Source organism: Cydia fagiglandana, chromosome 6 (genome assembly GCF_963556715.1).
Source record: "Cydia fagiglandana chromosome 6, ilCydFagi1.1, whole genome shotgun sequence".
Taxonomy (NCBI): domain Eukaryota; kingdom Metazoa; phylum Arthropoda; class Insecta; order Lepidoptera; family Tortricidae; genus Cydia; species Cydia fagiglandana.
The window spans coordinates 4,710,957-4,738,760 of record NC_085937.1 but is presented as its reverse complement, the minus strand read 5'-3'; the positions used below and the strand labels follow the sequence as shown (position 1 = coordinate 4,738,760).

Genomic DNA, 27,804 nt, shown 5'->3' with positions numbered 1-27,804 from the left:
CACATATGTAAATGGTGCTGTATGGCTGCAATACTTATACCTAACTGATTGAATCAAAGTTGTGGGGACAGCTTTAGCGTTACGCTGGGAAAGTTAAATAATACGAAAGTATCACTTAATAATATGATTTATTCATTTCTCATTTTTGGTAAATCAAAAATAATGAATTCATAAAACAAAAAATCCACAATCACTTATTACATAATATAATATTATCGACATCATACAGGTCAGGATGAAATAAATAGTATTGTGAGTCTGTCAAAACGCCATAAAATATGTTACCTAACGCATAATGCACTAATCACTATAGTTATCACTTCAACCCAACATGGAACAGGAAAGCTTACATCTAGAATATTCATCTATTCGACCATAATTTGCTCACTGAAACAAAAAAACTTTGTTAGAATACTTTAATAGAATAAAAACAATGAAAGTACATTGCCACACTAAACATAATTACAGATGTAAAGTGTCATTCTATGGAACTTGCTAACTATGTAAACAAAAGTCATTAGTAAATTGACATTCAGAGACAATTTTAATATGGCGGTTTGTTTACATAGTTAGCAAGTTCCATGGAATGACACTTTAGTGCATAATTGTTTTCCATCGTATTTTCTCGGAACCGTTCGTATTTGTCTTGCTAGTTCAGTCAATGTCAGTACCTACTTTTTGTACCGCAACTGAAATAGCAAGACACATTCGTAAGTTTCCGTGAAAATACGATGGAAAATAATTATTCATTACGCACACGCACACACATACACACACAGATGTAGTGTGAAATCTTATTTTCACTTTATTGGTAGGAAAAGGAACTAACGTGTATAACAAACTAATACTGTATACCTTGATATACATATAATTATAAAATACAATCTGATTTTAAAATTAGGTATTGCATTAATTCTTGGTGTGACAGTACATTTTTATGAACAGAAACTTTTATTTGCTAATAAATATCATACGATTGTGCGATAATTACCTGAAGTTGGCCAATTCGATTGCGGTGGATAAGTTACGCGGGTTTATGATTTCTGTAAAGGAAATAGTTTCATGTTAGCATTACCTATATCATTTGGATAACTATCTAAAAGAGTAACTCACTCGAAAGTGGATCAACCCATAGAGTTTTAACATTTAACCCCCTTATTCATAAAACTTTACGGCCCTGATTTAGTTAAATTATGTTTTATTCCTTTCTTACAAATACATAAGTTAAAATGACAGATAAAAGACAAACGATTAATAGCTATTTACAGGCCAGTAACGCGTTTAAGACTCGGAGTAATTAACAACGGAGACGCCATGTCTAAATTTTTCGGTACAAAACAGTCTGCCGTTTTTTGCGGGGGAGGGGCACATCAAATGTATAGGTACGTCATGTCAGATAAACGTCAGTCCATACATATGGTTGACCATTGGCCGCCTATTTTCGACAGAGGGGAATGCCTGTTAATGGCGGCTCCATTGTTAATTACTCCGAGCGTTTAAGATGTATATCACAAGTTTAACCTCGTTAAGACCCACCATGTAAAGTTTTAAAATTTTTAATTTGAACTTTATTCTATAAGTAAATTAGAACGAATTTCGTTTGTTTTAAAAAGCAATGAAACAAAAGAAATACTACTTTATTTGGTTGTTGAAACTAATTTAAACATTAAATTAGTTTGCACGAATATGTACAACTGTACATTGTAATGTACATTTAGTCTAAGGAGGATAATATTTAAATCTTTCACATAATATTCATACGATGAATTCATTAGCAAAAATTGCATTCTTCTATCGATTTATTACTGTATTATTGTCGGCTCACCTAAATCATAATCGTACCTCATGCCCCATTATTAAAAGTAATATTAAAATTAAAAGTTATTAACCCTTTACCAGACTATAGGATATATGTGACGTTCCACGGCAAAAGGTACCTTCTGGCGGCTGGCGCTTACGTCGCATAGCGCAGGAATAATATTGGAGCGGCGTTAATAATAGCGTAAGCGCCAACCGCCATAAGGTACCTTTACCCATGGGACGTCATATATATTTTCCACATATGGCACTTCAAACATGTGTTCTATTTTAGACTAGTAAGACTGACATTCGATTGTCATTATTGAAATGTCAGCCTGGTAAAGGGTTAAAGTCATAGTCTAATAAAACATGGTCTTCTCTTCCCAGAGTGACACAAGCCTACGTCACAATAACATGGCCGCTATATACAGCGCTATCGCATATTACCATATAGTGCTGTCGCATGATGACGTAGGCTTGTGTCAGTCAGGTGACCTAGAAAAGACGGGAAGAGAGTACCAGGCGGAGTATATTATTATACCATGGTTAAAGTGGAAAGTTATTGGAAAGGTAATGAAGTGTTGGTAGTTACGCTGGAGCTGGAGTTGGCGCTGGCGGGCTGGCCGGGCACGGAGTACTGCGGGCGGAAGTTGGCGAAGTTGGCCGCCGCCGCCGCCGCCGGCGCGAAGCCCGGCAGCGCGCCCGTCGCCGCGAACCCGGCCGGGAACGCCGCCATTTGAGCTGGAACAAATAAGGTGCCGGAATTAAAACATGGCGTGATTATAACGGTCAAATCAAGCCCTTCGACGATGCCCAAGATTACTAAGAATATCTTTAAACTTGCAAGCACATTTTGCGTAGCAGTCATATTATAAACATTTTTGAGTAATTTTCGCAGTACGATGCAATATGCTAAAAAAAATACAACTTCGGAAACATGCCGATGGAACATTAGTTACTTGCAATAAATGCATTATTAGCTTGTTTTCAAAACCAAAACAGATGTCCCCTAACCTCGTTTTTGATAAAGATACGAACAGCTCAGGTAAGCGATTCTTTAACCTTTTCGACGCCGTGTCAAACACAAAAGCTGTCACTCGGATGCCACGTCACCGAAGTGTCACAACTGAAATTGAACTATATGCATATGCACGTAGGTCTATGTTGCTCTGTTACCTGTGACCGATCATTCGGCGTTGAACTTGCGGTGCGGATATAACGGTGATTGGCGTCCAAAAGGTTAAACTGATGTGCTAAATTAGATGAGCTTAGAATTAATATCCAATTCTCATGATGCAAGTGAACAGAGACCCTACAACGATAATCGATATTTCTTTATCTGCCTCTCTATCGCTCGAATAAGCGATAGAGAAACAGCCGGCCTAGCCAAGGGTGCAATCGCTATCGCTTCCACAACGAAAAGTATTATGTCTCTCTATCAGTCTTCCGTATTAGCGCGACAGTGGTAGGCTCTTAGCTGTTGACTGTCCATATAAAATAAACAGTGTTAGACGTAGTTACCGGCGGGCACGGGGTTGCCGGCGGTGGCGGCGAGGCGGGACAGGATGGAGCGCTCCGACATCTGCAGGCGCTGCGCCACAGGCGGGATGCGCGCCAGCGTGGCCGGTAGCCGCGACACGTCCGACTTCATGTCGGACAGCAGCTCCTCCAGCTGGTTCAGCACCTGCACAACACAATAACAGGTTACTACAGAGATTGGGAACATAGGGACTGGCAGTCAAGTAGATACGAGGCTGGAGATCCCTTTTTCGCGCCTAGGTATGTATAGTTTTCTCAAAAAAATGTGAAAGAATCTCTGAAATAATTCTTAAAAACCTCCACAACACACACACACCTCCACACACTCCTCCAGCACACTCTCCGACTGTGGAAATAGCTCGCTTTCAAGGTTGTCTCGAAGGACTACAGTATGGGGTTCATCAAAAAAGGAGTGACCCGGTTTTTAAAAGGTCGGCAACGCGCATGTAAAATTCGAGGCATCCATAGGCTATGGTTGTAGCTTACCATCAGATGGGCCGTACACTTGTTTGCCACCGACGTAGTGCAAGTAGTTTAAAAGACCAATATTCCCGGTATGTTTGAATAAATCGACTTCAGCAAACAAGTTAAATTATTAACCTTTTCGACGCCGTGTCAAACACAAAAGCTGTCACCGAAGTGTCCAAACTGAAATTGAACTTTAAGCATATGGACGTAGGTTTGTGTTGCTCTGTGGTCTGTGACGGATTAATCGGTTTTTGGCGTTGGACCTACGTTGCGGACATATCGGTCATTGGCGTCCAAAAGGTTAATAGCCGTAACTGCTTCTACAAGAAATGAACCCGGAGGTGTGACGGCACAGTACCTTGTGCAGCACGGCGTTGGCCGGCTTGTTGCCCGCGAGCGACTCCTTGCTGAGGTGCTGGTGGGACTCGGCGAGGCACTCCACCTCGGCGAAGCGCGCGTTCAGCGACATGGCGGGGTGGTTCGGGTCCTGGGTTAAGTTCAGGTACGCCGCTCGCCTCAGTTGCTCCTCGATTACCAGCGCTTGTTCCAACAGCTATGAAACAAAATTACGAATTAAACCTTTATATAAATATCAAATAACGAATGTAGAAGGAAGTAACAGGAGAGGAAAACCGAGGTAAAGGTGGATGGACTGTGTGAGAGAGGATATGAAACGAACGCAAGTGAATGATGGCGGGCGAGAGAGAGGTATGGAAGAAAAAGACATGCTGCGCCGATCCCAAATGAATGGGATAAGGGCAAGCGAATGATGATATAAATATCAAATAGTGAATCAAAGTTCCCCATTGCTGCGGCTACTGTGAACGGCTCATTATTATGTATGTGAAAATTCCAAAGGGCTGTTCGTTGATAAAGTGTCATTCTATGGAACTTGCTTACTATGTAAACAAAAGTCACTAGTAAATTCATCATTCTTTGACAATTTTAATATAGCGGTTTATTTACATAGTTAAGATCGGTTTTCCTAGGATATCGGTGCCGTCATATAGCGGCCGTCTCCATACTAAATAATACGGCCAAATATGGATGTCGTAGTCCAAATATGGAGACGGCCGCTAGATGACGGCACCGCTATCCTGGGAAACTAGAGCATTAGCAAGTTCCATAGAATCACACTTTAAATCTCGTATAATAGCATTATTCTACCTAATCTCTTACCTTGAACCTCCTCGCAAGGAACTTGTTCTTGATCTCAAGGAAGTTTCCCTTGCCGACGTCCATCTTGAAGGGCTCGTTGATGATGGCGAAGCGCAGGTCGTTCTGTATGTCCTGCCAGCGGCCGTAGCCGTGCGTGACGATGCCGGCGAGCAGCCAGTAGTCGTGGCGGCGGTGCCAGATCTCGTACTCGCGGCCGGGCGCGGCGGCGCGCTCCTCGTTCAGCCACAGTGTGTGCAGCTCCGTGAACCCGCCGTCGGCGATGTTGAACATGAACTTGCGTCGCTCCACCTACGTATAAATGAAAGAGTATTAAGAAACTTATTCTTCCTTGTGATAGCCCGTTTTGAACAGGGCTTGTGCTACATGTGAGCGAACAAAATTAGAACAGTTGTTCTGTTTTAAGCGACTTTCATAAATCCGACTACTGGGCGCTTCAGTTAGGTGATTGCTCAGAATTTACATGCATTGTGGAGAAGTTTTGAACTCAGGGTAGGTTTTATATACCTCCCATCTCCCATATTTAAGTATATCATGTTAGAAGTTGAAATCTGCAATTGATTCGCTATAAGCATATTTACTTCGAATGTTGTATCGCGATGTTTTATCTCCTCTCGAAGAAATAAAGGTAAACATTATGTTTTACTTTACTAACCTTGAGATCGTCCTCCTCCTTGACCAGCACGACATCATCATCGTCGTCATCCTTCTTCTCATCTTTGCTCGGCTTCTCGGAGGCCTCGGAGTCCGCCTTCTCGCTCTTCTTGTCCTCCTCCTTCTTATCGTCCTCCTTGGGCTCCTCCTTGGGCTTCTCCTTCTCGGCCTCCTCCTGAGCCTCCTCTTTAACCTCCTCCTTCTTCTCCTCCTCCTTGGGAGGCTCCTCGTCGACGGACATGCGACGCTCCGGCTCGGGTTTAGCCTCGGCCGGCTCCTCTTTCGGAGTCTCCTTTTCTGCGGATTTCTCGCGCTCCTCCTTATCGCTGGTATCCATCGGCTCGTCTTTAGGTTCCTTGTCGGGTTTCTCCTCCTTGGGCGCCTCGTCCTTGTCCTTGTCGGCGGCAGGTGCCGCTGCCGCCGCCGGCGCGGGCGAGGGCGCGGCGGAGGTGGCGGGCGTGGCGGTGGAGGGCGCGGGGCTGGGCGCGGCGCTCTCGCCGGCGGCTCCCGCGATCTTCACCGGCTCCACCGGTTTGCGGATCAGCTCCGGCATGCTGTAGTACCCGTTGATGTGCTCGAACTCCTGCACCTTCTTCCTTATCAGGCTCATGACGCCGATCCTCGTGAGCACGTGCTGCCGCGACAGGCCCTCGCGGGGCACGCCGTCGGCGAACGTTTCCGCGTTGTCCGCGCCGGGCTCGCACAGATGCCGCATGAACAGCGACACGTAGGCCTTGAAGTTCCTCTCGGATTTGCCTCGGAGATCGCGCACTAGCCATTGCGAGTTGAACGCGTCCTGGGGCGGCATGCCGTATCGCATGATGGCGTTGAGGAAGGACTTCCTCTGGCGAGCGTTGAAGCCGAGGACTTCCATGTTTCCTCCGACGCGAGCGAGCAGCGGCGGCAGCGGTCGGTCGCGCTCCTCCCGTCTCTCGAGACGTCGCTTGCTGCGGCGACTGAGCAGATCTCCGTTGTCATTCTTCTCATCGAAATCGTCATCCTCCTTATCGTCCTCGCTACCCTGGGAAAAGTCGGAGTTGTAATCGGAGCCGTTCTCCTGCCACGTCGAGTCCTCCCTGTTTTCTGTTTGGGCGACGCTGCCGTCGTTGTAGTTGACCTGTTTGCGCACTCGCTTGCCTTTGCCGAGCGTCCGCGCCTGGTCTTCCTGGTGCTGCTCGTAATGGTGCCGGAGCAGTTTGATCCAGTACGCCGGGTCGGTGTTCTCGGCTTCCTGTTTGATGATTTCCGTGTCGACTTCCTCCTCGTTTTCACCTTCCTTTGTGGAGTAGCTGGCCACTTTGAAGGAACTGAGATATTCGTTAGCCCACGATTCCTTCGATTCAATACCCTCCTTCGATCGATCGAGCAGGTCTGATACGGCTTTATCGTCGTAATGGATGGCTTCTTCTTTGCCCTCCTCTTCTTTGAATAACTCTTCGGTACCGAATCGGAGAATATCGTCCAACTCCTGTTTGGTGAAGTTGGCGCCTTTGCCGCCCATGCCGGGGCGTACGACCAAGTGGGTCAACATCATCTTCCTCTTGGCGACCTGTGTGACTCGCTCTTCGACACTGTTGCGCGTGACGAAGCGGTAGATCATCACTTTGTTCGCTTGACCGATACGATGGGCACGGGAGAAGGCCTGGATGTCGTTGTGAGGATTCCAATCGGAGTCGTAAATTATGACAGTGTCGGCGGTGGCCAAGTTGATACCTAGACCACCTGCTCGCGTGGACAGCAAGAACACGAACTGTTGGGCGCCTGGAGCGTTGAACCTATCGATGGCTTCCTGACGGGTGGGTCCAGTGATCCCACCGTCAATTCTCTCATACTTGTAACCGGCGCCTTCTAAGAAGTCTTCGAGGATATCCAACATTTTTGTCATCTGTGAGAAAATAAGAACTCTGTGGCCTTGCTCCTTGAGTTTATGCAACATTTTAGCCAAAAGAACAAGTTTTCCCGAAGCTTTGATCAGAGCAGACGTGTCGTAGTTTCCGTGGGTTCCTAGCGGCGCTTCTTCCGCTGCCACGGGGAAGAGATAAGGATGGTTGCAGCATTTCTTCAAATCCATCATCACGTTCAACAGAGACACGGTCTGACCTCCACTCTTCGGGTTTAGAGCTTCATAATTCCTCGTCAAAATGTATTTGTAATATTTCTTCTGCATGGGAGACAGCTCGACGCGCACGATGAACTCGGACTTGGTGGGCATGTTCTTCAACACGTCGGCTTTAAGTCGTCGCAGCATATGCGGCCCCAGCATTTCGTGAAGCCTCTTGACTTGCTCCTCTTTCGAAACGTCCGCGAACTCGTTCTGGAACGCGGCGAGATCGTTAAATTTGTCCTTGTTCAAGAAATTCAAAAGATGGAACAACTCCTCGAGGTTGTTCTGAAGGGGAGTACCGGTGAGCAAAAGTTTGTAGTTGATATGGTAGCCGGCGAGCAGCCTAAAGAATTTAGACTGGTTACTCTTTAGTCTGTGGGCTTCGTCGACGACTAACACGGCCCAGTCGATGGAGCCGAGACACGTAGCGTCGATAGAAACCAATTCGTACGAAGTGAGCAAGACATTAAATTTGACCTGAGACTTAATTTTTGACGGTCTGCCGCCTCTATTAGCGCCATCGTCGAACGTCAACTCGTTCTCTCTAATGACCGCTCTCGAATCCTTGTCACCGACGTAAGTGATGCAGTATAGGTCCGGCGCCCACAGTTCGAATTCTCTCTCCCAATTGATGATGGTGGAAAGAGGAACGGAGACCAAGAACGGCCCCTTGCAGTGGCCCTCCTTGAATAGGGAGTAGAGGAAGGTGACGGTCTGGATGGTCTTGCCGAGCCCCATCTCGTCGGCGAGGATGGTGTCGATGCCCTGGCCCCAGGAGTAGCGCAGCCAGTTGAGCCCCTCGAGCTGGTAGGGGTGCAGCTGCATGCCAGTCTCATAGAGGAAGGCCGGCTGCTCCTCGTACTTCTTGTTGAGGTTGGTGATAGGCTTGTCGGGTGGCGGGCAGTACTTGTGGCCGGCCACCTTCACCTGCTGGCCACTGCTGCTCTCGTCGTCGTCGATCGGGTCGCGGGTCTTGCTCTTGCGCCCGGCCTTCTTGCCTTTGCTTCCCTTCGATTTGCCTTCCGAAGTGATGAAGGAACGCATATCCTGCGACAAAAAAATACGTTGGTAAAAGTGGCTGAGGCTAAATTGAACTCCTCTATTCCTTAACGTTTAAAATTTAAAAATTTCTCTGGAGTGAACGAAATGAACGTACTAACCTGATAATACTCGACGGCCTGCTTGAGGCCCACGATGTCGGCGTGCTCGGACTCCCAGGTGGCCTGGTCGTAGGACAGGTCGCGCCACTTCACCAGGTAGTACGTAGTGCCGTCGCGGCTCGTGCGGTGGTTGATCACGCGGTGCACGATCAGCCACTCCGGCTTCACGCCGTATCTGGACAGCAAACATCTCAATTCAAAACACTGCTTTTGTCAGGTAAACGTGTAAATTTTGGCCAAAACTACCGAAGGCGCCGCTAGTTTTACCAAAGATGCGCACATCTAGCGGCTCTCCTTGCTTCAGTGTCGTATTTGCGCATGTAACATGCGCATTGAATGTCCCTGTCTACTAACCTGTAGTATTTCTCCTCTAGTGCCTTCTCGTCTGAATCCTGGCCCTGCTTGCTCTTGATGCGCTTGTATCGGCCATCTTGTTCATCGAGGGGCTCTTCTAGCTTCGGCGGTTCCTCCGTGTCGTATTTGCGCATGTAGTAGCGATACATCAGTGGATGGAACACGTCCAACTGTTGACAGAATTTGATTTAATTAATCAATGGTAAAATAAAATTTTGATGACTAACTAATCATCGTGTCACTGACAAATGTAATCAAAAGTAATGTCATCTCTTATGGTAACTGCGATTTGACGATTCAGTATACACAAAATGATCTCTTTGACAAATATATTGTACAGTCATCAGCAATAGTATCTTACACAACTAGGGCCGCAAAAATATATGACGCGCTCTTATTGCGCTCCAAATAAGAACGTGTCACATATTTTTGCGGCCCTAGTTGTGTAAGATACTATTGCTCATGACTGTACCATGTACACCTTTGTGCCAATATTTGCGGTTTTATACGGAAATTTTACAAGCAATCAACAATAAAGTGATAACAGTCATCAATAACTTTTGCAGCCTCTATTACTTGGATGTAAGGTTCAATATCGCTTGTTCTGTTATTTGGTACATACCTGCAGTTCCGAGATCCAGCTGCAGTGCCAGTAGGAGCGTTCGAACCACTTGACGAAGAACTCCCGTTCGCGCGGCGCCTTGGACTTGGCCGAGTGCTCCTTCCAGCGCCATGTTAGGATCTTGTTTACTTTGCCATCTATTGGAGGACACTGCAAATAAATAATAACATGTCACAACTTTAATGCAAGCACTTCCCATCCTTTTCTTAGTCTCTCAAACATTTCATCCAGTTCCAGGAAAAGCTTGAGAGCATACATACAGGGCGTCCCACGGCTATGCCACATGGAGGGATAGTACCCTAAATATTGTAGATGGAACATTTTACTGAAAGAAGACAGTATTTTAATTTAAAAAACAATTTAAACTGCATTCATAGATTTTTAAATAATTACATGGTTGAACCGGGAATCGAACCCGCCGCACGAGAAAAAAAATCACCCTCTAGCTTTATCATACCGATCAAAAGGCTTGATCATAAGGATTATTTTTTGCTAAATAACATAGTGTCGGAAATAAAAGGAAGCCTATGAATTTTAACATTTTTAATTCAAAATTAATCAATTTAATTTATCAAATGCTCAAAATGTAGTCTCATTCTGTTGAATACAAAGCCGCACTCTTTTGATTATTTCGCTAAATTTCACATCAAATGTTAAAATTCATGGTCTTCCTTTTGTTTCTGACACTATGTTCTTTAGCAAAAAATAATCCTTATGATCAAGCCTTTCGATCGGTATGATAAAGCTACAGATGATTTTTTTTCTCGTGTGGCGGGTTCGATTCCCGGTTCAACCATGTAATTATTTAAAAATCTATGTATGCAGTTTAAATTGTTTTTTAAATTAAAATAATGTCTTCTTTCAGTAAAATGTTCCATCTACAATATTTAGGGTACTTTCCCTCCATGTGGCATAGCCGTGGGACACCCTGTATATTTGGTCAAACTAATTTGCCAGTCAGTAAGAACCAGGAAAACTATACTCATCCTTTTCTTTTGGGTGCTAGTACTAGTGTAAGACAAAGACAGTATGATGCTCTCTGTCTATGATTGAAATGAGACAATCGTCGTTTGACAATCTATACTCACACTGCACCGCGGACATTTCCATTCCCCGTCCGGCACCTCCTCCAGCGGTGGGTTGAGACAGAAGCGATGGTAAGCCGACGGGCATGAGTCGCAGCAAAGCAGCTCGCCGCCGTCCTTGCAAATTCTGTGTAAGATTAATAATTACTTTTACGAAGTAAAAAAAAAAAGTCCTTTTCAGTCGATAGAAAACCAAATGTTAATAAACCAAAACTGTAAAAGAGTTAATTAAGACGAAACGGGAGCTGAGCTAAAAGTCAATTTTGAGATTTCAAGCTGAATATACCCGTCGCTCTGACGGGGCGTAACCGCGGCGTGAGAGACTGTATTTGTGTGTGTAATGCACGCACACAGACGCGTGCGGTGCGCCCGTACTCGCGCCGGCGCGCACCTCACTGATTGCAATTTGCATTGTCACTTATTATTACTGCTTCTACTAAGTAGGGTAATTCGCCAGTAACTGGCCACTTTTAATAACTGGCCGCCCTAAACTAAAAATGAATCCTATTCACCTATAAACAGAATTCATTTTAGTATAAGGTTTCAATAACTTCAATAACTGGCCACCTTATACTAAAATTAATTCAATTTATAGGTGAATATAATTCATTTTTGGTTTGGGGTGGCCACTGACGAATTACCCTATTGCGATTGAACTTTTTTACTTACCCGGCTTACGTTTACGGAACTCGATATCGAATAGGGTAATTCGCCAGTAACTGGCCGCCCTAAACTAAAAATGAATTCTATTCACCTCTATACAGAATTCATTTTAGTAGGTATAAGGTTTCAATAACTGACCACCTTATACTAAAATGAATTCTATTTATAGGTGAATAGAATTCATTTTTGGTTTGGCGTGGCCAGTTACCTACTAATAGTGGCCTGTTACTGGCGAATTACCCTATTTATGTACTTAGTGGTCAATATACTAGTATCAAGTAAGTATTTTTTTTTCAATAATGCTCAGAAACGAAGTATAGACATGACAAATATAAATATTAACGTCTTTGTAAGGCAGGATTGGACATTCTATAGAGTAAGAGTAAGTGTATGAAACAACCAGGAAACAACCAATTCAGCTAGGACTAGGGAATGCAATCTAGATCTCGCAATTTCGAGATCTCGCTAGATCTCGCACGTATTTTCGAAATTTAACCTAGTTGACAGGAAATCTCGATATATGCAATCTCGGTCGAGATTTCGATTAATATTTTCGAGATCTCGAACAAGACTGAAAGTGAAATACTTTGTTTTAAGTAATATATGACCTTAGATTCATGTTGTTCAGGCAGTGCTATTATGTGTCCGGCTTTAGCTCTATTATTGTTACGCAGTTTCTAAGTAAAGGTAAATAGTGGTTTAACATCGATAGCATTTCATACAAGTAAAGTAAAAATTAAAATTGATTTTATGTAAATATTATTATATTTTATGTAAATGTCAATTTAATTTGTTGTTGTTATTTTCAAAATATAACATGAGGTACCTTAAATAAGTAGTATGTCGGCGGCATATCGTAAAATCGTAATCCTAGGCGTATCATGAAACGCCACCATTTCCTGATCTAATATTAACCCAGGCATATCACGATCTTCCTTATGAAAGAGACGGCAGATCCATCAGAGCAATGCATTCTTTGATATTCCTAGCTTCATAGCGGGCGCATTGTAAAATAATTGATCGAGAAATCATATATTTTCAATGATTTTGTAAATGACTACAGTTATGACTACGGTTATTAGAAACCAATTATAGTATGTTTAATATTCTTTCTAATGGTATGCATCACCAATTGATCAGTAAAATAGAACCCGAGAAATAATGATCAGTTGAGGTCGGTCGCCCGCAATTTACGTGACGGAACAAAATTCATCATTACTTTGTTATATAATATCATACAGCAATAAAACTTATGTTTTTGGAAAGCTAATGAAATTTTTCGTATATTTTATAATAACATTAATTGCGGTAAAGTTATAATTTATTGAGTTAGACGCATGTTTTGTCAGTACTTATGCCATCCATGCACGGTAAAAAATCATATATTTTAAATATGTATTTTGTAAATGACTACAGTTATGACTACGGTTTTTATAAAACAATAATTGCACGTTTAATACTCTTTCAAACGACATCTCACACGAACCGATCGGTCCCATAGGACTAAAGACGTGAACAAATACCAATGCTGGTCGGCCGCCCACTTTTTCCTTCCTTTTTTTCGACACGTCCCCCCCCCCCCTTCATAAAATAAAAACCGGTCTATTCATATTCTGGAGACCACGAGGAACACGTCCATACCAGTTTTAGGTATTTAGAAGAGATGTCGACGAAAATCGTGATGGAGACGACTTTTGTTTAATTTGCCTATAGACTATAGGAATATCAGAATATCACACCTTGAGGTTTGCACAAAATGGCTGGTGTTCGCTAGGCAGATCATGAAATGTCGGCGTTTCATTATATTCCTAGGAATATCTCGATACGCCCGATTTTACGAGGTCTATATGTATGGAATTCTTAGAGATTTTTGATTAAAATAACACATTTTTAGTTACTTTGTCAAATTCGATCTCGTCGAGATATTAATCTCGATCCCGAAAATCTGACTGTCGAGATCTCGAAACACCCAATCTCGATTCGGATTTTTCGTGCGAGATCTCGAATCGCCAATCTTGGTGCGAGATTGCATTCCCTAGCTAGGACCTTAAATTGCTCGACAATTACGGAGCGTGACTGTACCTAAAAATTTTGTAAACCCATAACAATGCAATGAAATATTTTTGATTTTGATTTCTAATTTGAAATATTAGAATCAAAAAGTTCAAAATAGATTGAACCTATGTAACTACAAAAATGTGTTCCCTCTCAACGCAAAACCCCTTGTGTCTTAGGAGGATCTAGATATTTTCACACAAGACGGTTTATCGATAACTTCTTACATCACTAGATTATCGACATTAAATGTCGACTATTGCCCATCACTTTTCTGGCTGTGTACGTATTTAGAAACTTGACTCCGCCCCTAAAATTAGTGCGATAGGGACAACTGCAGCTGAGGCGAAAAATCCTGCGTAAAAATGACAAAAATCGAGGTTTCGTACTCCTCTTTTTCCTCCTCCAAAACTTAACCAATCGTAACCAAATTTGGAAATCTAAATGATTATGAAATTATCTGTGTCGGACCGTTTTGCTTTTTTGGCTAATTGATATCAGTTTTGAATACCACGCCTCTCATTGCGGCATAGTCAATTAGGCCATTTTGGCCATTTTTGAAGGGCTCTAGCGCCTTAAAAAACAAAAATATCACAAAAAGCAAAACGGTCCGACACAGATATTCACAATATTAATCTGTGTTGAAAAAATCATTGCTCTAGCTTCAAAAACCACGGAGGAAAACGAGGAGTACGTTTGTATGGAGGAATGATCACTCCTGTTGGCTCTTAATCTTCACATTAACAGTTACCAATATATTAACTCACATTTACAGTCGGTCTATCGCAAATTTATTTTATTACCTTTATTTACCGACGTTTCGACACAGGTTTCACTGGTCGTGGTCGCGGCTAACTAATGGTAATGACCCAGCAAAAAAATCGCGATAGACCCGTCTATATGTATATGCGAGTTAATGTGTTCAAAACGCGAAAGTTTTAAATATTATAGTTACCAATATATCAGAGCCCTGGTATTATAGGTTAGAAAAGATAAACCCCATTTTAGACTAGTTAAATTCCAGGTATGCACAAAATTGGCATCACAACACAAAAGGCCTCTCGCCATTGGGCCGAACAGAAGAGAGACGGCCTCGCGAGAAATTGCCGAGTGTGTAAATATGCCTCGCCTGTGTAAATCTATTGAGCAGCGCTTGTCAATCACATCCACATACACCTATATTCCTATAACTTGTTGCTTTATAGAATAGATCCTATAGATGATAAATGTGAAGATATATATATATATAGTCCTCCTCATCGTTTTCGATGATGGCGATCCTAAATAAATATCATGGACGTTGTCTGGCGTGAGCTCTTATGTGGCTGGCCAGGCCGAACTTGGTCTTAAATATTCTATTGCACGTGTGACAATAAAGTTGGCCAGCTTCGTTGAGCGTATACACGTAGGAAGACTTAGGTCTTAGGAGGGTTAGGTTTAGGTGTGAAGATAACTAAGTATAGAGACCTGCAGAACTCCTGATGCTCGTCATCGTCTTCCTGGTCTTGGTTGCCCTCGGCCTCGCAGTGCGGGCACGACCAGCGGCCCTCGGGCGTTTCCTCCAGCTCGGGCTCCAGGCACACCAGGTGGTAGGCGCGCGGGCACGTGTCGCAAAGGATGATCTCGCCGCCTTGTTGGCACACCTGTGGGATTGTGGCAAATTAGAGAAAAATCGCATTTTAATTTGTTTGTTTATTTGTTTATTTATTAGGATCACCAACAGAAGATACAATTTACATACTAAATATAAGTAACATACTAAGAGGGCACATTTATTATTGCTCCCCCACTTATAGGCAATCACAGCATGCATTAAGTATTATAATGTATAATTTACACATTTAAGTTAACACTCAAGAAAAAACTAACTAAGTATAAGTTACAATAATTAGAATAAGTCACTATAAAATACTAATTAACAACTCAATATTAACAATAATTTTTCCACACAACGTAACTAAGGTGAGTTAGACGAGCTAGCTGAGGTTGCCAGCAGATAATAATTTGTTTTTAAATGAGGCTTCACTGTCGTGAAACACATCCAGTGAGGGGACAATGTTAGCATGCTTGTTGTATAGGCGAGCCAGGCGAGGCAGAGGGGAGTGAGCTAATTAAACTCAATCGTAGTGCGGGCTATAAAAGTATTCCCAGCCGTAATCTTCTCCTACTTTTTTAGTAGTGACATGAAAGTTTCACAAGTACCATAGACAAATGGGCTATTTTTTATTATTATATTTTATTTTATTATTTTCACTATTTATTATGGGCTTTTTTTATTATAAAGAGAGATATTACGTTATCGTAGCGCAAACTAATTTCATCTTGGCTAGGCCGCCTGGTTTATTGTCCAGTCTAAAAACAACATGAAGATACACGTCATTTAAGTCATCAATATTATAAGCTGTCTTAGATTTTTTTTGTATATGTTTTACCCCCTTGAAAACCAATACGCGTAATTTGTGCGGCGCGTCACCGTGACCCTTGTCGGAATGCACGAAGGTTGATATTGGACTATGGCCGCACGCCTTTGGCACTCAAAGTTCATAGATTACATAGAGCTCATAGATTTTTGTATGGATATGAAATAAGAATGTTACCTCGCAATAGTCCTGGTGCTCCTGCTCGCCCTCCGCGCCGTCGGGGAACTTGTTGGTGGTCTTGAGCTTGTTCCTCTTCTTCTTGCTCTTGTTACCAATCTTGGTCTTGGCTTTCTTCTTGGGCGCCTGTAATCAATATGTTATGGGTAAACAGAACAATACAATTAATAGAGAACAAAAAAAAAATAGGTTCTGTCTGGCGGCTGGTGAAGGCGGTCTTTTCTAAACTGCCCTGTGATGAGGATAACGCATCCAGCATAGCCTGTTATTCGTACATTTACGCGTCTTACAAAATTAATAAGAAGCATAGATTTATTTTTAAATTATGCTACTAAAGGAAGATTGGCATTTTGAATTTTCCGACGTCGCCGTCTAACCTAGGTCAAGGGCAGAGTGGTGCATGGTAGTATCTCCTTACTTTAAAATAGTTGTAATTTAGTTTAGGTTAAGCAAACCTTGTTTGCATGGTTTGTTAAGCAGAATGTATTGGACATCTTTATATTGTAAGAACTTGTTTTGTGTACTACATTCTCGCAAATGAATAAATGATTTAAATGGCTATTTCGTATGAATATTAGTTATTCTGATGTCCTCCGTCAGATCATCAGTCTTGTGGTAGAGCTAGTAGTAGTGGTAGAGTACAGACCGGCGTGCCGTCCGGCGCGGGCTGCGCGGCGTCGTCGGCGGCGGCGGCGGCGGCGGCGGCGGCGGCGGCGGGCGGCGGCGGCGGCTGGGGCTCCTCGGCCTCGGCGAGCATCTGCTCGAACTCCGCGTCCGACTCCGAGTTGGCCCCCGCGCTACCCTCCGGGTCCTCCTCCTGTGATGAATGGATCTAAATAAGTTTGGAGAAAGTGGTAAGTATCGTTTGTAACAATTGGTTCGAGTGCCACACGTTTTAAGCTGTATTATAAAGCGAATCGTCCACCACCGTGCCAATTTTGTCCTGAAAAAGCGTCAATTTAAAGCGTAAATTGCAATATTTAAGCAGGAAATTCACAGTAAAGCATGAAACTTTTCAAAATTACTTGTATGGATCTTATAATAATTCAGATTGAAACAAATGATGATGATGGTAATGGAAATTATTTAACAAGGCGTTTGATATTATTGTAGATTCAAATTAAAATTGGTTTGGATTAGTTGAATATGTCCTGAACCAAACTTATAGAAGAGTAAATTTAGCACAAGACTTACACTGGCGTTCAAAACTGCATGGACATGTTTCAACCGTAATATTAAGGCATTACGGTCGACATCTATTCATGCACTTTTGAACGCCACTGTACATTCGTGTGTACTGGGCTATAAACAATATACAGTGAAACCTGGTTAATTGGCACCTGGATAAATGGAAAACCTCAATAATTGCAACCAAAAGTCCGGTCCCGGTCCCTTGAGACCAAAAGGCCTCTATAATTGAAATTTTGGAACCTCTATAATTGCAATTTAGATTTTAGTGCTTTTCGTAATTTTGCCTCTATAATTGACCACATCGCAACTTAAGACCTCTATAATTGACACTGTGCTAAAAAAAACCGTTATTTTTGCTCTTGTTTTTACCTCTATTATTGAAACGAGTCTTGCTTATTACCTCTGTAATTGAAATAATGTAGTTGTATACAGCAGAAACAATATTTTAATAGCAATGATCATTTTATTTATATCTCCATCCAGAATTTAATTTATTTATTGGGTATCTATCACAGCCTGTAGTAGGTGAAATAGTTTTGATCAATAAAAAACAAAGTATGCTTTTTACATTCTAATAAAACTTTCTTCTACAATTCAAGGGAATTTTTTAAACCCAAATGATAAGAAAATAAAGTTGTAATTAATGTAGTGTAAAAGTGCAAGTATAGACGGAAGCAATATATAGAATGTAAGCGCGTAAATCTACTTAAAATGGTTATTTGCACCTCCATAAAAGAAATTTGTCAGAACGCAACCTCTATTAATGAAAACCTCTATAATTGACACAACGATTTTTTGAACCTCGTTAATTGACACGACCTGCTTAAATGAAAAACCTGGTTAATTGACAAAAATTGGCCGGTCCCTTGAGATTGCAATTATCTAGGTTCCACTGTATCCGTTTTTCGGAATTCAAAGTTAACTTGACCCAACTCTATTGTCCTAGCAATAATCGACTCATCATCCTGATTTCGCGGTAGGCCCTCTGAAACTACAATCTCACACGTGAACCACTATATGTGAGTACTCACGCTGCTGGTCCGCTTGCGCTTGCTGAACTTGATCTTGAGCGTGGGCACTTTAGGCTTGCGGCCGGGCTTGCCGCGCGGGCCGTGCTTGGCCTTGCGGCCGCGCTTGCGCGGCGCGGGCGTGCCGCCGTCGCTGTCCGCCTCCTCCTCGTCCTCCTCCACCTCCTCCACTGTGTCCTCGTTCTGACATAAAACCACACAGTTAATAATAGTACTAGGTACAGAAGACTCACTCTCTAACAAAACGCGTCTGTTAAGATCAGGACAGATATGGCCGCTAGGTGGCGACAGCACCACGCGCGGCGTATGGCTAAAGATTGGTTTTCCTAAGATAGCGGTGCCGTCATATAGCGGCCGTCTCCATACTAAATAATACGACTAAATATGGGTGTCGTAGTATTTGTATGGAGACGGCCGCTATATGATGGCACCGCTTTCCTAGGAAACTAAAGTACTTTTAGCTACCTATTGCAAAGCGACGAAATCGCGGAGTGAGCCACGCCTGATGAAACACCAATTGTTATTGCCTGTCCGCTTTTATGATATACGCATAGCAGGGGTAGGAAAGGAGCGTTCGGACATTTTCGACTCAGCATCCGAGCAGCATCCCTTTGCGTGTACGACCACAGATAAGATAATACCCTGAATTTTGACAACCCTAAACAGCCGAAAAGGATATTACCATACATAAGATAGGGACAGCATGATTCGTCCCTGAATCGCTGTCAAACTACGGTTTTGTAGAACATTTCTTTTCTGTACGATAGTACTATTGGGCCATAGTAAAAGGTTGAAATCACATCTACAAGCATCGAGCCGCTTTTAGAAATCGCTCGTTAGTATCAAGATGCGTACGCATACTTTCAGCTTTCGGATGCATCGGCGAAGGGCCTAAATTGGCAAACCACGGCTTGCGAGCCGCATGTGGCTCTTTGGGGGTAAATTGCGGCTCTTCAAGCTACCAAAAAAACATCTGACATCTTCTGATCTCTTCTGGAACACTGATTCACCATTTGCGGTTCTTTGGCTTTCCTAAAACTGGTGATTTTTACTGCGGTTGGCTCTTCTTCTCAAAAGTTTGCCGACCCCTGGCCTAAGTAGCATGTAAAGTTTACACTAACCATGAATCTAGTATATATTAACTGGATCACGGAGGCGCGCGTATAGCACATCTATAGGATCCTACTATCTATTACACTAACCTTTGGTTCCTTAGGCGGGCGTCCAGCCCTAGCTTTGGGCACGTAGTCGGAGGCCGTGGACGTGTTGGTGTTCTCCTCGGAGCCCATGTTGGAGCCGCCGCCCAGGTTCGGGTTGGTCTCGCAGAACAGCCGCCATTTTGCGGCCACCAGCATCATCAGTTTCGATACTGGCACCTAATCGACATATAACAATGTTATTAACATTGCACCATCCCAATAACCCGGGGTTAAGCGGTTAAACCGTTAACCTAGTGTCAAATTGTACTGGTAACCATAGTAACCAGGGATAGTAGAATGGCACAAGTGGCCCTAAAGGGTTTGCCAAGTTGGGGTTAGGGATAGCGACAAAGCATTGTGGCAGATAACGAGCTTGCTTGCGCGTTGAAAAAAGGGGGTTTAGAAAAGGATGACTCTTAGAGGATATAACCAACGGAGACGCCATGTCTATAATTTTCGGTACAAAATAGTCTGCCGTTTTTTGCGGGGGAGGGGCACATCAAATGTATACGTAACGTCAACATAGCCATGTCAGATAAACGTCAGTCCGTACATTTGTTTGACATGTGGTTGACCATTGGCCGCCTTTTTTCGACAGAGGGGAACGCCTGTTAATGACCACTCCGTTGGTTATATTCTCTAAGGGATGACTACACGAAATTGTCTACTGTGTAACAATTGTTTTATAGACTTCAGCAAAGTTAGAGGAGGCAGTACTCAAAAAAATCGTTATAAAAACGAGTCACAAATATCACAACTTCGCTAATACACGCTAATAGACGTTAAAACGTGTGTTAGTGTCAGTGTAGGGAATTGAAACAATACAATGCTCTTGAAAAAAAACATGCTGACGCTAGATTTAATTAGGGATAAATTTAACAAATTATTGTGTCTGCTCGGAAAAGCCAGTGAGTTATTTTCAGTAATGTTTATAATGGTAATTTGGTAACAACCGAATCGAGTTAAGTGATGAATGTGCAATAATTATATCTACATTCTTAACATTCTAATAGAAACAAATATGAATAATAATAAATTTAAAAGTGGAAAAGTTACTGCCTATGGACCGAATTTAAACTGTATGTTGTGAGACATACTAACATTAAATAATTTTACAGTTTAGACTCACTTGTTTTTGTCACTCGACATGTTTCGAAGAGCCTCCTTTCTCAAGCAGTTTAAAACAAGTGAGTCTATACCGTAAACTTATTCAAAGATATAATAGGCGTTTCTGCTTCTTAAAAAATAATGAATGACCTTTGGATTTTCTTTAACCAGCAACGGCCGGACATGCTGCTGGAAAAGCTTGTAGGACGTCAAGTTCTCGAGGTCCGCGTCCGTGTACTGGATGTCTACGTCCGTGAGTCCGAACGAGGAGCAAACTTCCTCCACTGTCGGCATGCCTGCAAAATAAAAGAATTTTAGATACCATAACATTGAAACGTGCGAGTATTCTTCTTTCTCAGGTTATCCCGGCATTTTGCCACTGCTCATGGGAGCCTGGGGTCCGCTTGACAAGTAATCCCATGTTTTGACGTAGGCAATATTTTTTACGATAGCGACTGCCATCTGACCTTTCAACCCAGAGGGGAAACTAGGCCTTATTGGGATCAGTCCCGTTTCCTCACGATGTTTTCCTTCACCGAAAAGCAACTGGTGAATGTCAAATGATATTTCGTACAATTGTACATAAGTTCCGAAAAACTCATTCGTACAGGATTTGAACCCGCGACCTGCGGATTTATCGAAAATAAAATAAAACTTAATTAAATATCTTACTATATTTGTATTGATAGTAAAGTTAATCAACATTTTACAATCCATAATGATGTAAAAAACTGAAATGAAACTTTCGTCTCAATTATTTTGTTTTTGTCAAAAAAAGTGATCATCCCAGCCAGTGAGAGCGTGGAGGCTACGCGGGTACAATACCAACGCTCTATAATTGTTACTCTAGTCTCGTCGCGCGAGGCCAACGACCCCGACCTTCGTACGCCAATACTTCTATTAGGTTGCATTGCGGGGAGCGAATCGGTCATTCATAATTGCTATCTAATGTTGGGAGAAATGGGATTTGGAATGATGAGAATATAATCGTGTTTGATTTTAGTTGACATAGTCGTAACATAATGTACAGTGAACCTTATTACAAAAGGCATAAGGTCCACCGATGTACAGTTAACTGTGTGGGCGATGGTAAAAGACCAACTACTTTTACTTTGACTGCAATAACTTTTTCTGCAGTCGCAAGCAAAAAAAGATTGAGTAAGCTGCACGGTTGACTTCTTTTCTCACATATTTTAGCTAACCTATATTGGACTTTAACCAAAAGTTCTCGTTTTCAAATTCATCATATTCATCAATTTAAAATGTTTCAATTACCAAACCAAACCAGATAAATAAATATCAAAGTCTTGCTATTGTGACTGTACATTTTGAATAAAAATGCAGAGCTGTGCTGATTTCACACACTGAATAAAACACTTTATTCTAGGATAATAATATTGTACTTGTCACTAATAGCCCTCAATAATACCACACGGCACCCAAAGTATCTCATGAGTTGTATAAACCTCAGATATCTTACCTAATAACATATTGATTTGGTAGAAGTGTGTGATTGCTTATTTCATTTGCGTTTATGTTTACAATCTTTACTCATCAAGAAGATGGTTTGTTATTGTAGTAGAAAATGGCCCAGCATTCAACTTAGTCATTAGTTTACGGCGGCGTATTTACAAACAAGTATAAGACCGCCTGGGTGTTGAGAGAAAATACATACAACTAATAAAGAACGTGTACAGTAACAGCTCCGCCCAAGTCAAACTAGAGTTGCTAGGAGAAGAGTTCCCTGTCAAACGAGGAGTCAGACAAGGCGATCCACTCTCACCAAAAATTTTCATTTGCGTGCTGGAAGAAGTATTTAAAAAACTTGATTGGACCGATTCAGGCATAAATGTAAACGGCAAGAAACTAAATCACTTGAGATTCGCGGATGATATAGTGCTCATGACTAACGATCCAGAGTCCCTAAGACACATGCTGCAAGACCTAACAAGCAGGAGCAGAGAGGTTGGCCTAACAATAAATAAAAGCAAAACTAAAATTATGACCAACAGAATGGAAGTACCAATCGCAGTGGACGGGGAAGACATTGAATGGGTAAAATCATACATTTACTTGGGCCAACTCATCTCTATGTCTGATCAAATGCAACAAGAAATGAACAGAAGGGTCACAAATGCATGGAACAGGTTCTGGTCCCTAAAAACCATCATGAAAAATAAAGATTACCGCATCTCAATAAAAAGAAAAGTTTTCAATATGTGTATATTGCCTATACTAACATACGGATGCCAAACCTGGGCCGCAACAGAGAAAATGACACAAAAACTAATAACATGCCAGAGGGGAATGGAGAGAAGCATGTTAGGGTACACAAAAAGAGACAGAAAACGGGCGACGGAAATAAGAGAGATCACAAAATTAGAAGATGTTACTCTAAAATCAAAAACTCTAAAATGGAAGTGGGCGGGCCACATGCTCAGGGAAAAGCAGAAGTGGTCAAACATACTGACTGTGTGGACCCCACGAGACAACACAAAAAGGAAAAGAGGCAGACAATACAAAAGATGGTCAGATGATCTAAGGAAAACTGCGGGTCCACTATGGACACGACTAGCTAGAGACAGAGAGGCATGGAAGGCATTGGAGGAGGCCTTTGTGTCAAAAGGACACGTCGAGCCGACGGTTGCTGCAAACACATGAACAAATAACGAAAACTGTACTAAATATTATTATTAACTGTATGCTCGAAATTAAAGGCTTTGAAATTGAAATTGAATAAGACCGCCTGAGCGTGGTGAACTTACGGTCGTATAAACTCTATAAAAGTAAAACAGTGTGTATGTACTCCATTTATCCATGTGTGTCCAGGCGCCTATTATTAGGAAGGCAGAAAATCGTGTAGAATGGAGAGCCTTGGTGCACAAAAAATAACGACATCATGTGGTCACGACCCTCAGGGCCCCCCCACATCTAGCGTCTTTCGAGCGTCGGTGTATGGTCAGCGCTATGCAAAATGACATCGCTGCGCAGTTGCGTCGTCGTTGCGTCGACGTTGCGTCGAGCAGCGGCCATAGAGTTGTAGACGCCGACGCTCCAAAGACGCTAAATATGGGGGGGCCCTCAGTCATGAGGAATCGAGGAGGAAGAAGAATGCTCCATGTTATCACTCACAAAGTCTGGTTCAGAGGCAGTGAGTATAAAGTGCGTAGAATTGTGCTTGCTGCCGCTGCCCTTGAGCGATTTATTACTTATCACTGCGCTTAGTGGTTACTCATCGTCACCTGTTTCAACCCCATAGATGAACTAGGTTACAACTCACCAGAGCCAGAGTCAGAAGCGGCAGATGTAGAGGGCGTAGGGTTGTGCCTGCTGCCGCGGCCCTTGAGCGATTTATTACTTATCACTGCGCTTAGTGGTTACTCATCGTCACCTGTTTCAACCCCATAGATGAACTAGGTTACAACTCACCAGAGCCAGAGTCAGAAGTGGCAGGTGTAGAGGGCGTAGTGTTGTGCCTGCTGCCGCGGCCCTTGCGCGATTTCTTACTTATCACTGCGCTTAGTGAATACTCACCGTCACCTCCTGCATCAACCTCCAAGATGAACTAGGTTACAACTCACCAGAGCCAGAGTCAGAAGCGGCAGGTGTAGAGGGCGTAGTGTTGTGCCTGCTGCCGCGGCCGTTGCGTGATTTCTTACTTATCACTGCGCTTAATGAATACTCACCGTCACCTGCTGCATCAACCTCCAAGATGAACTAGGTGACAACTCACCAGAGCCAGAGTCAGAAGCGGCAGGTGTAGAGGGCGTAGTGTTGTGCCTGCTGCCGCGGCCCTTGCGCGATTTCTTGCTTGTCATAGCGCTTAGCGCATAGTCACTGTCACCTTCCGCTTCAATCTCCAACCCAAACTCGTCGTCCTGGACAAATACAAAACCTTTAATGTCTGTGCTTTTACTGTACACGTGTAAAGTAATTCCTTGAGAAGGAATAATCAAAATTAAATTCAAAACTTAAAACCTGTCATTGTTTGGCTGATAATTTAAATCCTTGGGACTCCAGGGGGTTACATTTCTAAATGTTCATGCTAATAAAACCCATGTTACTCATGGCTAAGCCTTTTGTACTGTAATGCTTTTCAAATGTTTCCTTGTTATGTTTATCTGAAATAATGACATAACAGGAGCCATTGTAATATCAAGGTAATAAGCATAAGGATAAATTAGTACTTTTACTAGGTTAGCTTGCCTAATTAAATTGGCTTGAACTTGAATGTTTTACAGGAAAAATAAATAATTTGCTATTTTTTAATAACATTTTTACAACTTTATAACAAATCACTAAAACTTATAAATAAAAAATTTGCCCTAAGTCATGGTCCGTAGGTAGGGTGCCCAGAAGGCTAGCCGCATTGCCCCGCTGGATGGCAATGCTGATCCTTTGGGCAAAATATAGGCCAGCCCTCTGGTCACCGGAGGCCTCTATGAGGCGCTTTGATAACTCCCCATAGAGGCGACGCGCGCTAGGTCCCCACGGCCCCAAGGTTTCCACACCAAACGCCGCAAATATATAGCTACTACCTAGTGTGACATATTTGCGGCGTTTGAGGCTTTCGGCCGAGGATGCGGCCGCACCAGCGCCAACTTTGGTGCCTGGAATATGGGACGGCGCCAGGGTATCAACGCACGTAGCGTCCCAGACAAGTGGCCGTCCCATACTCCAAGGCACCAGCGTCATTCCGTCAGGCCTCTTGCCATCGACCCTGGCCAGACCATTGGGCTCGAGGACCGCCGGTACCTTGGCACTGACAAGGGCCCTTCGGATGACGTTGTTGAGGCTGGCGTGGCGGGGGATCCTTCCAGCGCTACGGCTGCATGAGAGGCCGTGGTGGCCCAGATTATCCACCATAATTCCGCATTGGCACCGGTGGGGTATGTTTGTTGATGCCCCTATTCTTAAACATGTGGCCAAACGGAATGTAGTATTATCCAGCAATGTGCCCACAGTTGTGGATGGTAGTGTCTGTAACCACAGACCCGACTCCCATTCCGCAGTGGCAAGAAGACGAGCGCGATCTGTCGGACTAAGTGCCGAATCTAGGAGACGGTTCCTAGTTAGACGGCAGAGAGGCTCGTCCCACTGCCTCTGCGAACATGGGTTGACAGGCGGGTCTGTGTTAGGACATGTTAAATGCCATACGTTCTTGGCCTCAGTACAGTGCGAAGCCTCCAGGGCCCCAAGGGAAGGGGCTATTTTTTTGTTAATTCAAAGGTTATTTCAGCCAAAGACAATATTTTTCACCAATGACTCATGGAACCATTAATAAAACTGTAAAAAAAAATTTATTATGATGTCAGTTTTTATCACATGGATCAGAAGGAAATCTGTGACAAACATACAAATAAATATTATTGTATTAAGTTGCTAAATTATAATGTGTTTTCTGTAAGTGAAAATTAATTAGTTTGAACAATGTTTGCCATACTTCACGCCTGAAACACAGGGAATCCTAGTTCAGGCACATGTAAACTATCACTATTTTTAAGTCTTTGTTTTATATGATAAATTGTGTTTATGTTTAAATGCTCTTACCAGGATTCAACCTGCAACCTCCTGCTTCATAGGCAGGTTAACTACCAACTAGGCTAGGAGGCTGTTAACTTAGTGATTTAAGGTGTTATTCATAAATGTGTTACTGGCCTGAATTACATAGTAATTGTATGTATGTGTATGTATTGTTTGTCATTATCTGTGATTTTGACTTATGTATTTGGCAGAAAGGGATAAAACACAATTTTACTTAATCAGGCCTGTAAAGTTTTATGAATAAGGGGGATAGAATTTATATGATTGTTAAGTTTTATACCAACAAATTTGCAGGCAGCAGTTTTTCTATACATATATATAAAGTACTTACATCTTCACTTTCATTCTTTCGCTTCTTCTTTTTCTTTCTGCCCTTTTTGTCTTCTCCACGGGCCTTTCTTTTCTTACCCTTCTTCTTCTTTCTGGCATCTTCTGGAGAGTATTCATCATCCTCCTATGGAAAGTTTATTTTATTTTGTTTACAAAATAAAAGGATGCCAATATGCATTGGTTTAGAAGACATTCAGATGGGCATTAAACCTCATTGGTGGTTTTAAAATTAAATAAATTATGTTAAATAGGTTTTATAGTGTCTATATTATTTATCAGTACATCAGGGATCCCTCTAATCACCTAAGGTGCCAACACAGTGTTATCAAGCACTTTTGTTTACATATAAACCAATGCTGGCTATTAATTAAATGTATTGAGAGAACACCTAATAATAAAATTAACCTCTTACCTTAGGTGGTGCTTCATCACTTTCCCCAGAATTTTCATTCTGACCTTCACCTTCCTCCACGTCCTCGTCGCCTAAAACGAAATAAAATAAACTGGTCAAACCACTGCAACCATGCTCACCACCTGTCCCGAACCGGCAAACCCACGAGAACCCAGTATTTTCCGAAACACGCGCGCTCCTAGTGGTTAAGGTCACTAATCCCTTTGTTTGGCGGCGTCCATTTTGTTAAGTAGTAATGAGCAGAATTGCATGTTCTTTTCTGTCACGAACTGCCACTCACAAAATATTTACAACCCACCGAAAACGATTACACCATTAAACTGCACTATTAGATGTTTTAAGAACACATACTGTCGTTTGTTGCTGTTTGTTTTTAACACTTCAATTCGAAAGCCAAAATCTTCAAATTTTTAATTGCTTATACCGCAAGTAAACACATGATACCGCTATTCGCGGCTTACCTATGACATGCTAATAGATATTCAACGTTTACCTGCAAATGAACCGTCTACTTCATCATCTGAAGCCATTTAGAACACTATTTAACACAAGCAGGGATAAGATTAGAGATTTAGGTCTAGAAAAGATAGAGGACGCGCAGTTTCGCGACAAATGGTAATTAATTCAGAAATTGATGCCGCCTTCACTACGAGGAGAAGACTGGCACTATTCGCTATCTCGCTTGCACAAGAAAAAAGAAGAAATTTTAGGGATAC

The 27,804-nt window shown here is 42.5% G+C and overlaps 1 protein-coding gene across 4 annotated transcripts; it reads right to left on the bottom strand.

The window, feature by feature from the left end:
* Positions 1-111: 111 nt before the first annotated feature.
* LOC134665021 (chromodomain-helicase-DNA-binding protein Mi-2 homolog) lies at positions 112-27,757 on the bottom strand. 4 transcript variants are annotated; one of them, XM_063521789.1, is made up of 21 exons: positions 27,582-27,757; positions 27,089-27,159; positions 26,678-26,800; positions 24,536-24,680; positions 20,953-21,098; positions 19,699-19,872; positions 18,500-18,679; positions 16,924-17,109; positions 16,278-16,403; positions 15,148-15,323; positions 10,966-11,089; positions 9,878-10,027; positions 9,256-9,425; positions 8,902-9,076; positions 5,639-8,788; positions 4,987-5,274; positions 4,166-4,360; positions 3,322-3,484; positions 2,393-2,541; positions 992-1,043; positions 112-387 (listed from the first exon to the last, which is right to left on the bottom strand). In XM_063521789.1, the coding sequence occupies exons 1-20, from the start codon at positions 27,616-27,618 to the stop codon at positions 1,035-1,037; spliced, it is 5,937 nt and encodes a 1,978-aa protein (XP_063377859.1). In that variant the 5' UTR covers positions 27,619-27,757; the 3' UTR covers positions 112-387; positions 992-1,034. The 4 variants fall into 4 exon arrangements, with proteins under 4 accessions (XP_063377859.1, XP_063377860.1, XP_063377861.1 ...); XM_063521790.1 differs by having other exon boundaries at positions 16,924-17,094; XM_063521791.1 differs by lacking the exons at positions 24,536-24,680; positions 26,678-26,800; positions 27,089-27,159; positions 27,582-27,757 and adding an exon at positions 24,232-24,355.
* Between the last annotated feature and the right edge of the window lie 47 nt (positions 27,758-27,804).

Excerpts from the sequence above, each read along its gene's own strand:
- LOC134665021 (XM_063521789.1), bottom strand. The coding sequence starts at position 27,618 with ATGGCTTCAGATGATGAAGTAGACGGTTCATTTGCAG. Across the intron at positions 17,110-18,499 it reads AGCGCAAGCGGACCAGCAGC|ATCCATTCATCACAGGAGGA; the intron begins GTGAGTACTCAC and ends AAACTTATTTAG. Across the intron at positions 10,028-10,965 it reads GGAAATGTCCGCGGTGCAGT|TGTCCTCCAATAGATGGCAA; the intron begins GTGAGTATAGAT and ends ATTTATTTGCAG.